The 15,457-nt window shown below is 43.2% G+C and overlaps 2 protein-coding genes across 3 annotated transcripts in view; both read left to right on the forward strand.

Annotated features, from left to right (window-relative positions):
• The window catches only part of LOC115546852 (hepatitis A virus cellular receptor 1 homolog), a 28,728-nt gene that overhangs the window by 9,681 nt on the left and 3,590 nt on the right, over positions 1 to 15,457 (forward strand). The window lies entirely within an intron of this gene.
• On the forward strand, positions 1,920 to 5,943 carry LOC115546854 (T-cell immunoglobulin and mucin domain-containing protein 4). Of its 2 annotated transcripts, none has more exons than XM_030360633.1 (6): positions 1,920 to 2,199; positions 2,460 to 2,804; positions 3,209 to 3,283; positions 3,989 to 4,080; positions 4,737 to 4,839; positions 5,435 to 5,943. In XM_030360633.1, the coding sequence occupies exons 1-6, from the start codon at positions 2,148 to 2,150 to the stop codon at positions 5,464 to 5,466; spliced, it is 699 nt and encodes a 232-aa protein (XP_030216493.1). In that variant the 5' UTR covers positions 1,920 to 2,147; the 3' UTR covers positions 5,467 to 5,943. The 2 variants fall into 2 exon arrangements, with proteins under 2 accessions (XP_030216493.1, XP_030216494.1); XM_030360634.1 differs by having other exon boundaries at positions 3,989 to 4,059; positions 5,435 to 5,938.

Genomic DNA, 15,457 nt, shown 5'->3' on the forward strand with positions numbered 1-15,457 from the left:
CTATTGCACCATTTTAATTTAAAGGGGCCTATTTTATTTCCAGGTGTGATTCTTTAAAGCCATTACAACATTCCGTTTTGTGTATTCAAACGAACGATGCCCACAGCCTATAAGATGGTTATAATTACTATAAACTAAATACATCAAAAAATATTCTCATTCTTTAAACTCAAACCCAGGGCTTTGCTCTTTCATAGTTATCCCAGACCCTGTGGAATTGTTCCTGCAGGCTTTTACAGGTTTCTATCCAATACCTGGTTACACATCCATTCAATGGATCGAGGTTGGAGGTTCACAGGTTTATGATGAAAAACAATTCAGTCAACGCCTCAGTGACATTCTGAAAAAATAAGGAATAATAAGGATATGTAATCAATGGGATACAAGTGTGTAGCAATTTGTTTTTGTTTTTTTTGTGTTCTGCAGCAGTCAGAACTCGAGATAAGCAGCCTATGGAGGTTCATAGAAAACACATTCAGACTGTCCTTCATCATCTTAATTACTGCACTACTCCTTACTATTGGCTACAGTCAGTACACACACACACAAACACACACACACACACACACACACACACACACACACACACACACACACACACACACACACACACACACACACACACACACACACACACACACACACACACACAGACACACTAACAAACAAACTCACACACCCTCAGTCACATGTACACAGATTCACTTGGACGAATGCATGAGCGCATACATGCACGCACACACAAACTTGCACGTGCGCCCACACACACGCACACTCACAAACACACATTCATGCACGCACATGCACAACTACCTAGAATCACAGATGCACATGCTCACATGCACAAATACAGACCCACTCTCACATGCTGAAACACTTTCGAGCCCACCCACAAAACAGTGCTCACAAATACACATAGACACACGCACCGACACAAATACACAGTGCACAACTGCACAAGTAAACGTAGACACACATTCACATGCACACACAAAGAATAATTGCGACACATCGACAAAAATTACTCGCACACAAACACAAACACACACACACACACACAAACTGTCTAAAGAACAATGACTGAAATGTCTGATGCTTTTTGTCCCTCAGGATTGATGAGGTCACAGCAGAGACCGTGGAGTGGACGGATACCATCTGACCAAGAAGACAACTCATTGTAGTGTGTGTGTTTTTGTGAGTGTGTGTCTGTGTGTGTGGTTTTTGTGTGTTACTAAGGGTGTATAAAAGTAAGAGTGTGTCATCCTGCATGCATGTTCCATTTTAGGTCAAACTTATTGAAACACAGGAACAAACTAGACTCATTGAAAGGACCGTTTATAACGACAGAAAGGAAAGAAGGTAGTTTAAATTTAGTACAATTGTTGGGCAAACAGACAGCAGTCAAAGCTTTTAAGTGTCTTAAGCGCACCAGTTTGAAAAGACGAAGTGACAAGGGTGACCAACCTCACTTTCCACTGACTAAAACATAGAGGCACCAATGCACATCATTCACCCCCTCTCTCTCTCTCTCTCTCTCTCTCTCTCTCTCTCTCTCTCTCTCTCTCTCTCTCTCTCTCTCTCTCTCTCTCTCTCTCTCTCTCTCTCTCTGTCTCTCTCTCTCTCTGTCTCTCTCTCTGTCTCTCTCTCTCTCTCTCTCTCTGTCTCTCTCTCTCTCTCTCTGTCTGCCTCTGTCTCTCAGTGTGGTTGACACAGTTCAGATAGGGGCCATCAGAAGTGCGACCCTGTTTCAAATATCTGAGGATACCAACACAACAAGGGGCCGTTTTGTCGTGATGAAAATTGATGGATGATTCTGGATTGAGAAATGTTCAAATAAAATACCTTTCCTCAATGTTACTTTGATTTCTCGATTATGTTGTTCTTGCATTCCTTCATCACATTATGTAACATCTAAGACACCTTCCTACTGATTGATGCCTTGCATGTGCCATGCTTCACTCATCTCTTATTGCATGTTAGGCAATGGTTTTAGTATGTGGTTTTAGACAGGACATGCACTTCCTGCTGCTACTGTATGGTTACTTGTTGTCTGTGTTTGTTTGTAACCCCCTCTATGACTCAGCCCGTGACACTGTGAGGTATTTGAGTGCGACTGGGAGGTTGTTGTAGCATTAGAGCGTAACATAATGACGGCCGTGTACTGCTCAGGATTCCTGCTCCTGCTGTGTCTGTTAACAGGTAATGACTTCACACATTTCTGGTACTACATGTTATTAGACTTCCTATGAAGAGTCATATGATTCAGTCTTTACTTTTGTAAGCCACATTTTCAGATTGAAAATCTCTCCTGTGGAGCGGTCGGATCAGACTCAAATGTCTGTGTGATACATTTTTTATACAAAAATTCAACTTCCTTTAGTAACTCCCTCTATCCTTTGGGTCAGGTCATAGCTGTCATCATAATGTATCTCCTCTGTTGTTCTTCTGTTACTTTACAGCTGCTGAATGTGACCTGGTTGTGTTCGCCACTGTGGGCTATAATGTGACTCTGCCGTGTAAATATGATGTCCAAGCAAGTGGTCTAAGTCCAACATGCTGGGTACAAGGTGCTATACTATCCTCGGGGTGTAGCAATCAGCTGATCGCCAGTGACGGTGCAACAGTCAGAAAAGACTCACAAGTGTCCAGCAGGTACCAGCTCCTGGGTGACCTGAGACAGGGAGATGTTTCCGTGACGATATTAAACGTCAGTGAGATGGACTCTGGACAATACGGATGCAGAGTGAAAATAGCGGGATGGTTGAACGACCTTAAACATCACTTTATACTGAGTGTTCAGAAAGGTGAGTTCCTTTTATGTAGACTATTGCTAGCTACTGTTATATATACAAAATGCCAGTTTTTAAATATAAACATGATAATTAAAATAAGACACACTTTATTGAATGAGCATAAATAGCGGGATGGTTGAACGACCTTAAACATCACTTTCAATTGAGAGTTCAGGAAGGTGAGCTTATGGACTAAGATCTGTCTGCAGACAGTTACTGTGATAGCATCAATTAGCAAAAAAGGCTACTTCTATTGTAATAGATACAATGTGCTGCTTCAAAATAAAAAATACTAAAATGACAATGGGACACAGTTTATTGATCACAAGTCAAATCACTTTTGGGCATTCAGTGTTGTTTGTTGTTAGTCCCGATAATATATATCTAACCCAATCTTTAATTGTGCATTGGCTAAGCTACTAAGCCCACCCCAAAGAGGAAATTGGATGACGTCACCTCCACAGAACAGACCATATTGAAGTACACACAAGGTATGCCTCCAAAAAACCTTTACACATTATACCCAATATACAATATTCAAATATGATGCTCGAATAATGTACGGAAAATACACCGAGATGCAGAATAGCGGGAATGTTCACCTACCAAAAAGATCACATTGAATAGAGAATAGAGATTTCTAGATATAAACATGACAATGAAAATTAGACACACACTTTGTTGATTGATTGATGAGTCATGTATGTAGGAAACATACATTTGCTTCCCCATACATGTCTATTTTGCCATTTTACAATAATATATACAATAATAGTCTTTACTGAGCAATCCCGTATCTGTTTTTTGTGTTCAAACTAATTATACCCACAGCCTATAAGATGGTTATAATTAATATAAACTATATAAAAAAGAATAATCTCATTATGCAAACTCAAACCCAGGGCTTTGCTCTTGCATGTATAGTTATCCCAGACCCTTTGGAATCATCCCTGCTATATTTTACAGGTTTTTATCCAATACCTGGTTACACATCCATTCAACATTCTGCACATTTTGGAATCTTGCTCAAGATTATTTGGATTTTAATAAAAGATTTAGTGTTCTGAACTGCAGTTCCAAACCCTGATCCAAGATGTCGCCATTTCTCAATAAATTGTACTTCAAGAAGTAATTGCCCCATCTTGCTGTGTCTCTTGATGCTTGGGTAAAAGGTTACTTTATTGTGTCTTTAATAGATTATACAGTTGCTGAAGCAGGGAAGGAAACAGGATGTGATGATGCAATGGACCACACTGAGGGCCCTGTGGTGAGTGTGAAGGCGTGTCAGGTACAGAGACCATGAGGTGCACAGGTTTATGATGAAGAACAATTCAGTCGACGTCTCAGTGACATTCGGTTCTTCAGGTCTTGACGAAGATCTGCATGTGATCGAAGCGTTGAGATCTTTTTTATTGGTGGAAATGAACACTTTATGAGCAGTAAACAGTGTGCAGCCTCTACTCCCCCATAAGTATTGTAACCTCACTTGTCCGGCCCCTGCATACAAAGGGCTTTGTGTGCCGCTCCTTACCTCTCTATGATAGGATTAAAAAATGACAGAGAGTGAACCATGCGTTTAGAGCCAAGGAGATTTTATCGCTACTGTAAAAAGGATAGTTAATACAGTAGTTATACAGGTAAATCTTATGTTCCATGCTTTGTTAAGCATGCCTTTTCCTGTTGGATTAAAACAATTATAATCCAAGTTAGATCCATCTGACTTGGATGCGTATGTACGCATCCAAGTCAGATGGATTAGTCATGAGGTAATGTTTACATCCAAATCAGACCTATAACTCTTAGATCCCATCTGTATTACACATTGGGCAATGCTTCTGGTGCTGAACGTTTGTCACACAAAAAAGGAGAAAGTAAGGCCTTGATGTAATCAATGGGAGACGAGTGTGGAGTAATTAGTTTTGTTTTGTTCTTTGTGTCCTGCAGCAGTCAGACCTCCAGCAGAGCAGCATATGGGGCTTCACAGGAAACACACTCAGACTGTCCTTCATTATCTTCATACCTGCACTACTGCTTACTGTTGGCTACAGTCAGTACACACACACACACACACACACACACACACACACACACACACACACACACACACACACACACACACACACACACACACACACACACACACACACCCTCAGTCACATGTACACAGATTATTTTGGACGAATGCACGAGCGCACACATGCACGCAAACACAAACTTGCACGTGCGCACACACACACACACTCACAAACACACATTCATGCACTCTCATGCACAACTACCTAGAAACAAATATGCTTATGCTCACATGCACAAATACAGACACACTCTTACATGCTGAAACACTTTCGAGCCCACCCACACATGCACAGTGCTCACAAGTACATATAGACCCACACACACCGACACAAATACACAGTGCCCAACTGCACAAGTAGACGTGGACACATTCACATACACACACAAAGAATAATTGTGACACCTTCTAACACAAATACACAGACATACAACACAGACAACATATACAGAGTACAGAGAAAAAAAATTGCAAGCACACATACCCACACACACACACACACACACACAAACACAAACATTATCAAAAGAACAATAACATGAAATGTCTGATGCTTTTTGTTCCTCAGGAATGATGTTTGTTCCACAGCAGAGACCATAGATGGGACGACGGACACCATCTGACCTAGAAGACAACTCATTGTAGAGTGTGTGTGTGTGTGTGTGTGTGTGTGTGTGTGTGTGTGTGTGTGTGTGTGTGTGTGTGTGTGTGTGTGTGTGTGTGTGTGTGTGTGTGTGTGTGTGTGTGTGTGTGTGTGTGTGTATGGTGTGCGTGTGTTTGTTTGTGGTGTATGTGTGTTACTAAGGGTGTATGAAAGTAAGTGTGTGTTTTTCTACATGCATGTGAAATTAGAGTTCCAATTAATTGAAACACTGGAACAAACTAGACTCATGGAAAGGACCCTAACCCTAACCCCAATGACAGAAAGGGAAGCGGGTGGTTTGAATTTAGCACAATTGTTGGGCAAACAGACAGCCGTCATTGCTTTTAAGTGTCTTAAGTGCACCAGGTCGAAAAGACGAAGTGACAACAAGGATGACCAACCTCACTTTCCACTGACACAAACACAGAGACAACAATGCATAATAATCCCCCCCCCCCCCCTGTCTCTCTCTCTCTCTCTCTCTCTCTCTCTCTCTCTCTCTCTCTCTCTCTCTCTCTCTCTCTCTCTCTCTCTCTCTCTCTCTCTCTCTCTCTCTCTCTCTCTCTCTCTCTCTCTCTCTCTCTCTCTCTCTCTCTCTCTCTCTCTCTCTCTACTTCTTTTTCTCGCTGTGGTTGACGCAGTGCAGATACGGGCTATCAGAAAAGCGACCCTGTTTCAAATAGGGTTGGGTATCGTTTGTGATTTATCCAATACCGGTTCCTACTCGGTCATTTTAAAACGGTTCCGGTGCTAAGATGGTTCTCGAAACGGTACTTAAAAAAGTGAAACTGCACACACGCACACATTGCATAGGCTACATGCACGACTTGTTATGAGTTTCACATTAAGCAGAAAGTCAGTGGACACTGATTTGAAGTTTAGGACATAGCACACGTTGTCACACACACTGTTGAATGGCAACGGTGTTTGCTAGCCTACTTGTTATGCAAGATTTAAGGCTGCTATTAAATAGCTCGACTTACCCGAAGAGGAAAGGCTGCTGTGAGTGCTGTGACTGATAAATATATATTTTTTAAATAATTTGCTGAAAGCAGGCAGGCACGCAGCTATGCTGCTCGCGTTTACAATTGCGTGCATGGCGCAACATCACTGCCAAAGTCATATTAAGTAATGTTGCGCCGGGGCTATGTTTGTTGGATTGTTTTATACTACTGCTATTGGTTGCTGATGTGTTCCCATCATGCTTTGCTTTAAGAGGACGGTTAGAAGACGGTTAAGAAGGCAGGAAGACAATTAGTGAGGAGAGTTAGTGAGGGCGGTTAGTAAAGGTTAAGGCTCTCGGTTAAGTTAGATCTTGGTGTACTCTGGGAACATTACAATAAAGTCACTGAAAGTATATCACGCCTCTGCCCTTTGATATTCGCCACATTGGTGTCAGAGGTGGGATTTAATAAAAAGAATACCCCGTACGAAGATGGCGATGTCAAGAAGCTATCTCGCGAAGAAACTTTTTCGAAATCGAAGAACTTCTTCAGCATCTCGGCGAGGATCTGCCTGCGGAGACGAGTGATCGACCCGACGGTGCCTGTGCTCCCCGCCGCCATGCGAGACGAGCGACCAGCGCAGAGAGACTGCCACTGCTGACCTACGACGCCAAGAGCTCGCCGTCGATCACCGCCGGCCGTCGACAGCTTGCTGCTGATCGCCGTCAACGAGAACGCCTCGCTGGCCACCGCCGTCATGAGGGCGTCGTGGAACGTCGCTGAGAGCTCGCCTCTGATCGTCGCCGCTGAGAGGACGTCGCTGAACGCTACCGAGAGGGCGCCGCCGACCGCCTCGCCCCCGGATGCTCTGCTGCGGGCATTCCCATTGCTAGCCCGGCACCACGGACCACCTTTAAGCAACCAAGGCACTGCTGCCCACCTTGCTCTAGCACTGGGGGGGGGGGAAGGTGCTGCAGGTTTCACTCAACCTAACGCCCACTGAGAGACTAGACCATGTGACGCTGGCGGCTGATGTGCGCTTCTATGCATGTCGTGGCTATACCACGTTTGAGAAAGCAGCCCATGAGGAGCTAGCCCTCGGCTCCTTCACCTCTGGCCTCACACCAGAGAGGCTGAGAGAACACCTCTGCATCAAGGCACCGACCGGCCTCAGTGCCGCCGCGCTGGAGGAGGCAGAGAGGGTGGAGGCCGTTATGACCCCATGCAAACGACCAGGTCCCCGGGTGTGCCAGGCCAACGTCAGCGATGGGGAAGGGGACGTCGAGGGGAGGGCCGTCTGCCAGGCTTTTCCGTCACCAACTCGACCAGACCGACATCGACCAACCCACGGGGACTCCCGGGAACGCCGCTTCAACGACCCATGTTGGCGCTGTGGAGAAGCGGGGCACTGGTCCCCAAACTGCCCCGCCCCCGCCCCCGCACCAAAACACCACAGTGCCCCACAGTTGGGGTACTAGGGCGGGTAGGCCCCCCTGGGGAGACTGCCAGCCGTTCAACCGACCGTAGACCCCATTGAGGACAATGAAAGATTGGTAGAGTGGGCCACGCACACGGCCTCTACCTCCTCTGTTCCATCACGGGACACCCCTGCTGGGCCCTCGTGGACACGGGTTCCACCACCTCCAATGTGCGCCCAGGGGTGCCCGGAGAACTAACTGGGATGCTGGGGAAACTCATGCTGCCAGTGAAGGTGGGGAACAGCGAAACCACCCACGAGTTCTGGTTGGAAGGTAGGGTGTACACAAGCCCAGCTGTGTCCACCAGGCGCCGCACCACCTCCGTCTCCACCGCCTTGTCCGTCTACGACAACTGCGATCTCCGTGGAGACTACGACTCCCCAGCCCCCATCATCAGAGGATGACGACGCTACCCAAAAACTCACACACACACACACACACACACACACACACACACACACACACACACACACACACACACACACACACACACACACACACACACACAGGGCCGACGGACTGTGGGGGAAAGTGAGGCGGTCCTGGGGGGGCCCAAGGCAGAGGGGGGGCCCAAGGCATTGCCCATGGCAATAAAAAATTCAAAAAGAAAAAAATAATAATAATATTTTATCTGAATTATCCACCAGCCCATAGTGTTAGGAGTCGCACACGGCCACGTCTCCTACCTCCCCCCCCCCCCCCCGTCAACAATTGTTCTCTACCCCCCCCCGTCAACAATTGTTTTCTACCCCCCCCGTCCCCCGTCCCGTCCCCGTCAACAATTCAGCGCAGGGGGCTAGTAGGGGGAATTCTGGGGGGGGGGGGGGGGCCCATCAGTACCTCTTGTATACAGGGCCCAGGATTTGGTGCAACGGCCCTGCACACACACACACTAACATACCAACTCAGACACCCTCAGTCACATGCTCACACAGTCACAAGCACAAATATTCCCACGCATATGCACCTACAGGCAAACATGCAGTGTGAATTCACAGTCACACCATCAAAAACCCTTCTGCACCCACCGAAACATACACACATACACAGAGTGCTCACAAATACACATAGACACACCCACATACGCACAGATACAAGTAGACACACATACACAAACACACAAACTGTCCTTCATCATCTTCATACCTGCAATACTGCTTACTATTGGCTACAGTCAGTACTAGAGCCCAACATAATGACGGCCGTGTCTGGATCAGGACTCCTGCTCTTGCTGTGTCTGTTATCAGGTAATGACTTCACACATTTCAAATACTACATGCGATAGACTTCCTATAAAGAGTCACTATGACTCTACTAAAATATATCCTTTAGTAGTATTAAACAGATATCCTATTGAGATTGAGTCTTTTTACCTTGGGAAAGGGTTGGGTTAGGTACAATATTAAATTGAACAGTATTGTTCAAATCTAGGCGTTGGTTTGTTTGAAGGTTATTGTTCCAATTCTTATTGAAAAGAGATGTAGGCCTAGTTTAAGCACAGCCGTCAAAATATGGGGTTCAATACTGTGTGGTTCACACACAATTCCAAACTTAAGATAGTCTCTCAAGACAGATAAGGGTCCTGCACAATAGTAAAACTTTGAAAATAATAGCTCCAGCCACCACATCTGGACTTTAGGTAGTGTGTTTGAGTCGTCCGATCCAGAAATCCTGAACCGGATTCAAGGTATTTCGACCAATCATGACACAGTGTTAAGGAATGCGTTAAATGCATTACAATCACCTTCCTTTATGAATATGTTTACGGGGATATATTTTTTCATGAACACGGATGTGTCGTGATTGGTCAAAATACTGTGGATTCGGTTCTGCATATCTGGATCCGTTATTTCCTAAAGTCTGAACGTTTGCTTCCTTTTCTTATCATGCAAACAACTCATCAATGCTTCCTAGGTGAGAGCATTTGCTAGTCGAGGTATTGCTAGCGAAGATTCATCCAGAAAAAGAAACCTGGCTCCATTCCAAAAGTTCTTTCCTAATGCTCGATGGTAATGCTCGAGCTTGGAGCCTGAACAATAGCCGAAGCAATATGGAATTGGGCCCGATAATACATGTGACATTCACTTAGTTTGCATTGACAACACAACGCGCATCAAAAAAGAAGTTTTCATCATTATGTGAAAACGCTCAGCAATGAAGTGTTAGTAGATAACCAAACTATAACAGGACTATCCTCAAACCAATAGCAATAATGAGGGGTTATGCATTGGAAAGAGGGATAGAATAAAGGTCATATTTTGACTTAATTTAGTGCTATAACTTCCTCTATCACTCTATTACAGCTGCTGAATGTGACCTGGATGTGCTCGGCACTGTGGGTAATGATGTGACTCTGCCGTGTAAATATGATGTCCTAGCAAATGGTCTAAGTTCAACATGCTAGGAACGAAGTGTTATACCAGCCGGGAAATGTAGCAATCAGCTGATCGCCGCTGACGGTGCAACAGTGAGAAAAGACTCACAGGTGTCCAGCAGGTACCAGCTCCTGGGTGACCTGAGAAAGGGAGATGTTTCCATGACGATATTAAACGTCAGTGAGATGGACTCTGGATAATACGGATGCAGAGCGGAAATAGCGGGATGGTGGAACGACCTTAAACATCACTTTATACTGAGTGTTCAGAAAGGTGAGTTCCTTTTATGTAGACTATTGCTAGCTACTGGTATATATACAAACTGCCAGTTTTTAAATATAAACATGATAACTAAAATAAAATACACACTTTATTGAATGAGTTTAAATAGCGGGATGGTTGAACGACCTTAAACATCACTTTCAATTGAGAGTTCAGGAAGGTGAGCTTTTGGACTAAGATCTGTCAGCTAACAGTTACTGTAATAACATCAATTAGCAAAAAATACTACTTCTATTGTAATAGATACAATGTGCCGCTTCAAAATAAAAAATACTAAAATGACAATGGGACACAGTTTATTGATCACAAGTCAAATCACATTAGGGCATTCAGTGTTGTTTGTTGTTAGTCTCGATGATATATCTAACCCAATCTTTAATTGTGCATTGGCTAAGATACTAAGCCCACCCCAAAGAGGCAATTGGATGACGTCACCTCCACAGAACAGATCATATTGAAGTACACACAAGGTACGCCTCCAAAAAAACCTTTACACATTATACCCAATATACAATATTCAAATATGATGCTCGAATAATGTACGGAAAATACACCGAGATGCAGAATAGCGGGAATGTTCACCTACCAAAAAGATCACATTGAATAGAGAATAGAGATTTCTAGTTTTGAACATGACAATGAAAATTAGACACACACTTTGTTGATTGATTGATGAGTCATGTATGTAGGAAACATACATTTGCTTCCCCATACATGTCTATTTTGCCATTTTACAATAATATATACAATAAAAGCCTTTACTGAGCAATCCCATATCTGTTTTTTGTGTTCAAACTAATTATACCCACAGCCTATAAGATGGTTATAATTAATATCAACTATATAAAAAAGAATAATAATCTCATTCTGTAAACTCAAACCCAGGGCTTTGCTCTTGCATGTATAGTTATCCCAGACCCTTTGGAATTATCCCTGCTATATTTTAAAGGTTTTTATCCAATACCTGGTTACACATCCATTCAATATTCTGCACATTTTGGAATCTTGCTCAAGATTATTTGGATTTTAATAAAAGATTTAGTGTTCTGAACTGCAGTTCCAAACCCTGATCCAAGATGTCGCCATTTCTCAATAAATTGAACTTCAAGAAGTAATTGCGGCATCTTGCTGTGCCCCTTGATGCTTGGGTAAAAGGTTGCTTTATTGTGTCTTTAATAGATTATACAGTTACTCAAGCATTGAAGGAAACAGGAAGTGATGATGAGGCAGTGGACCACACCGAGGGCCCTGTGGTCACAAGTGTGAAGGCGTCGACGTCTCAGTGACATTCGGTTCTTCAGGTCTTGACGAAGATCCGCATCTGATCGAAGCGTTGACATCTTTTTTATTGGTGGAAATGAACACTTTATGAGCAGTAAACAGTGTGCAGCCTCCACTCCCTCATAAGTATTGTAACCTCACTTGTCCGGCCCCTGCATACAAAGGGCTTTGTGTGCCGCTCCTTACCTCTCTATGATAGACATACGCATCCAAGTCAGATGGATTAGTCACACACACACACACACACACACACACACACACACACACACACACACACACACACACACACACACACACACACACACACACACACACACACACACACACACACACCCTCAGTCACATCTACACAGATTCTTTTGGACGAATGCACGTGCGCACACATGCACGCACACACAAACTTGCACGTGCGCACACAAACACACACACACACACACACACACACACACACACACACACACACACACACACACACACACACACACACACACACACACACACACACAGACACACTCTCACATGCTGAAACACTTTCGAGCCCACCCACCAACCCGGTATCACGCCAAGGCGTAAAATAGATACGTTTGTCCACATCGCAAGGCGTGTTCAGGGTCACGCTTTGCCTGACCAAAGCGTCACCCTGAACACGCGTCCTTCTCCATTCGAAATGAATGGGGGAATAGCACCAACAGGGGGCGATACGTTCTCCTAGCATTTGGTGAAATTGTTACGTAGCCATATTAATCGTTATTATCTGAATGGGAAATGCAATATTTTAGGACAGATACACCATTAAACGTGTTTCTAATGACATTTCTAGCGAGAAATGTACATTTTCCTCGCATAATCTTCTGTCAGTGAATGTGTATGATCTTTATTAATCTTTATTATCTGAATGGGAAATGCAATATTTTAGGATCGATTCACCGTTAAATGTGTTTCTAATAACATTTCTAGCGAGAAATATACTTTTTACTTGCATAATCTTCAGTCAGTGATTGTGTCTGATCTTTAATTTTATAGTTATTAGGAAGATTTAATCGGCTCGCTCGCATGTTTCAACAACGTCAGGTTGCTAGGGACGCTGCTTTCGCTAAACTAGCAGCTCACGTGTTTCCTGCGTTTGTGTTATTAAACCTTTACTTTATTTAACTTTTAATGATTTGTAATAACCACAGGTGACGTATTAAGCGAAGTAAGCTTGATAGCAGGTTTATTGGATTCCACAATCGGACAGGCTCTAAAAACCACGCGGCAAAGGAGCTGCCGTACATTGTGTTGTTTTTGTCGTAAACTAGGGTCCGATGGTTAAAAAATAGACAGATATTCCAAGGTATCCTTAAAAGGCAGCATGGATGTTTTTATTTTCTGCAGTTTAGACTTCTTCTATAACCTATTTTTGAAAGCAAAACACCAAGCTCAATGATTTAACGAGGCAGGGTTATTTGAAAGAATTAATTAAATATATATTTGTGAGAGGTCATTCCTTCTCCTGAGTTTGCTTCCTATTTATGTCTAGTGTACAACCCTACTGTCCACAAGCATCACCCCCCCCCCTCCCCATATGGATTTGGAGAATTTTTGCCACGTCCCAGTGGTGGAGGTATCATATATATGAAAGAGGGCATTCAATTATACTACAATGATAAATTAGGAGGCCGAAGCCCTAATGGAAGTGATGCAATAGGTGACTGGGTCGACAACATTTAAGTAAACTGTACTTTGAGGTCTCTTATATATCAAAGGGGGTCTCAAAGGACGCATACGCTTCAACCTGTGGCTCTATATTATATAGTTATAGATTGTTTAGATTCTCTGCCCGAGCCTGAGCCCGACGCGGGCCGGGTCGGGCCGATATTTCCCACCATCATACTCGGGCCGGGCCTTTGATCTAGCGTTTTTATTTTTATTTTACCATTGGTTTATTGGCCTAATCTGAGGAGAAATCTATGCCATAAACAGAAATATTATAGGCCTTTATTACACGGGTCTTCTCAATGGTCTTCCAGCATCTACCGTTGCTAAGCGACATCACCGTCTTTGCGGACAAATTATTTCTCTGCTTATCAACACTACAAATGGCCAAAAGACTTGTATCCCCCCCCCCACCCTTAAATAAATACTATAGCAGAATTATTATTCTCATTCAACTTGAACATGTGTTTTTACAGTAGAGTGGTGGAGGGATGACGTATGTTGGCCAACCCGGAAGTGAGCGTCGCCCTGGATTCCCTCGACAAAAAGCCAACGGGTTTTGCCATTGGATTTTGGATTATTATAAATTGAAACAATTTATTAAATAAATATTTGCGAGATGTCATTACTCATTTGTGAGATGAGTTTGCTTCCTAATAATGTCGAGTATACACCCCTACTGTCCACAAGCATCCCCCCATATGGATTTGGAGAATTGTTGCCACGTCCCAGTGGGAGGTATCATAAATATGAAAGAGGGCAGTCAATTATGCTATAATGATCAATTAGGAGGCCGAAGCCCTAAAGGGAGTGATGCAATAGGTGACTGAGGGTCAACATTTGAGAACCCCTTTTATCAAAGGGGGTCTCAAAGGACTCATACGCTTCAACAGCGGCTGCAGCAGAAGTGTTGAGACGAAAGATGATAGACATTTATAGAATATTCCCATTCACATGATTCTTCGCACGACCTGCAGGTTGGAGAGACTGAAATAACACCCAAAATGAGTAATAATGTAAAAGCAGCCAAGTCCCACAAATTGCTTGAACTATTTATTTCATTCCATTGTTACGTTGAAATGCATTATTGAAAAGTTTCAAGCATATGGATTTAATGCAATATCCACAAACAGTTCAAAATGGTACCATGAAATGTCTTGTTTATTTTATGAACCAGTTCATTTCTCTTTTGTGAAAGTCACCAAAAGTCGAAAAAAGTTAAACGCAAGGTCACAGGCTAACAGTGGAGCTGTGTTGGGAACCAGCAGCCGAGAGCTTCCATGGAAACTTTCTACTCATGTTAAATAGATTTAGTTGGCAGTTCCTTTTCTGCCCATTCTTTTTTTAAACTTGTGGAAGCACTTTGCAGTACTGGGAGACACCATTTCTAACAGCAATGGAGCTAGATTCAAAAAATATCAAAAGATGCCCAAAGCAAATAACCTTTAACCCATATTTGTGTTTTATCAAATTAAACATTTTTAGAGTTTCATTGACCACAAATTGAGCAGAAATATTTTGCATACAAATCTTTAAATAGTTTAACCACATTAAGAAAAATACATTCGTTAATTTTTTTTATTAGTGAAGCCACAAGTTTTGCACATTATCCAAACAGAATACCTGAAATGTTGATATTTCAGCCCTTTCGGCTTAAAACAAGAGAAAAGGACAACCTAACAAGAGTGAAAAGTTGGGGTTAGGTGACCTATAGTTCAAAGATGTCCCTGGTCAGGTAGACTAAATAAAAGTGTATTCCCAATTGCTCCAGGACATTCGTGTAATTTACTTGTGAGCTCTCCCTCAAGCCTAGAGACATCAGTGTTGAACCACCAACTGAAAGGGGGTATTTGCCATTAGTATGAGTGACAACATTTCATGGCTATTAATTTA

Source organism: Gadus morhua, chromosome 7 (assembly GCF_902167405.1).
Source record: "Gadus morhua chromosome 7, gadMor3.0, whole genome shotgun sequence".
NCBI lineage: Eukaryota > Metazoa > Chordata > Actinopteri > Gadiformes > Gadidae > Gadus > Gadus morhua.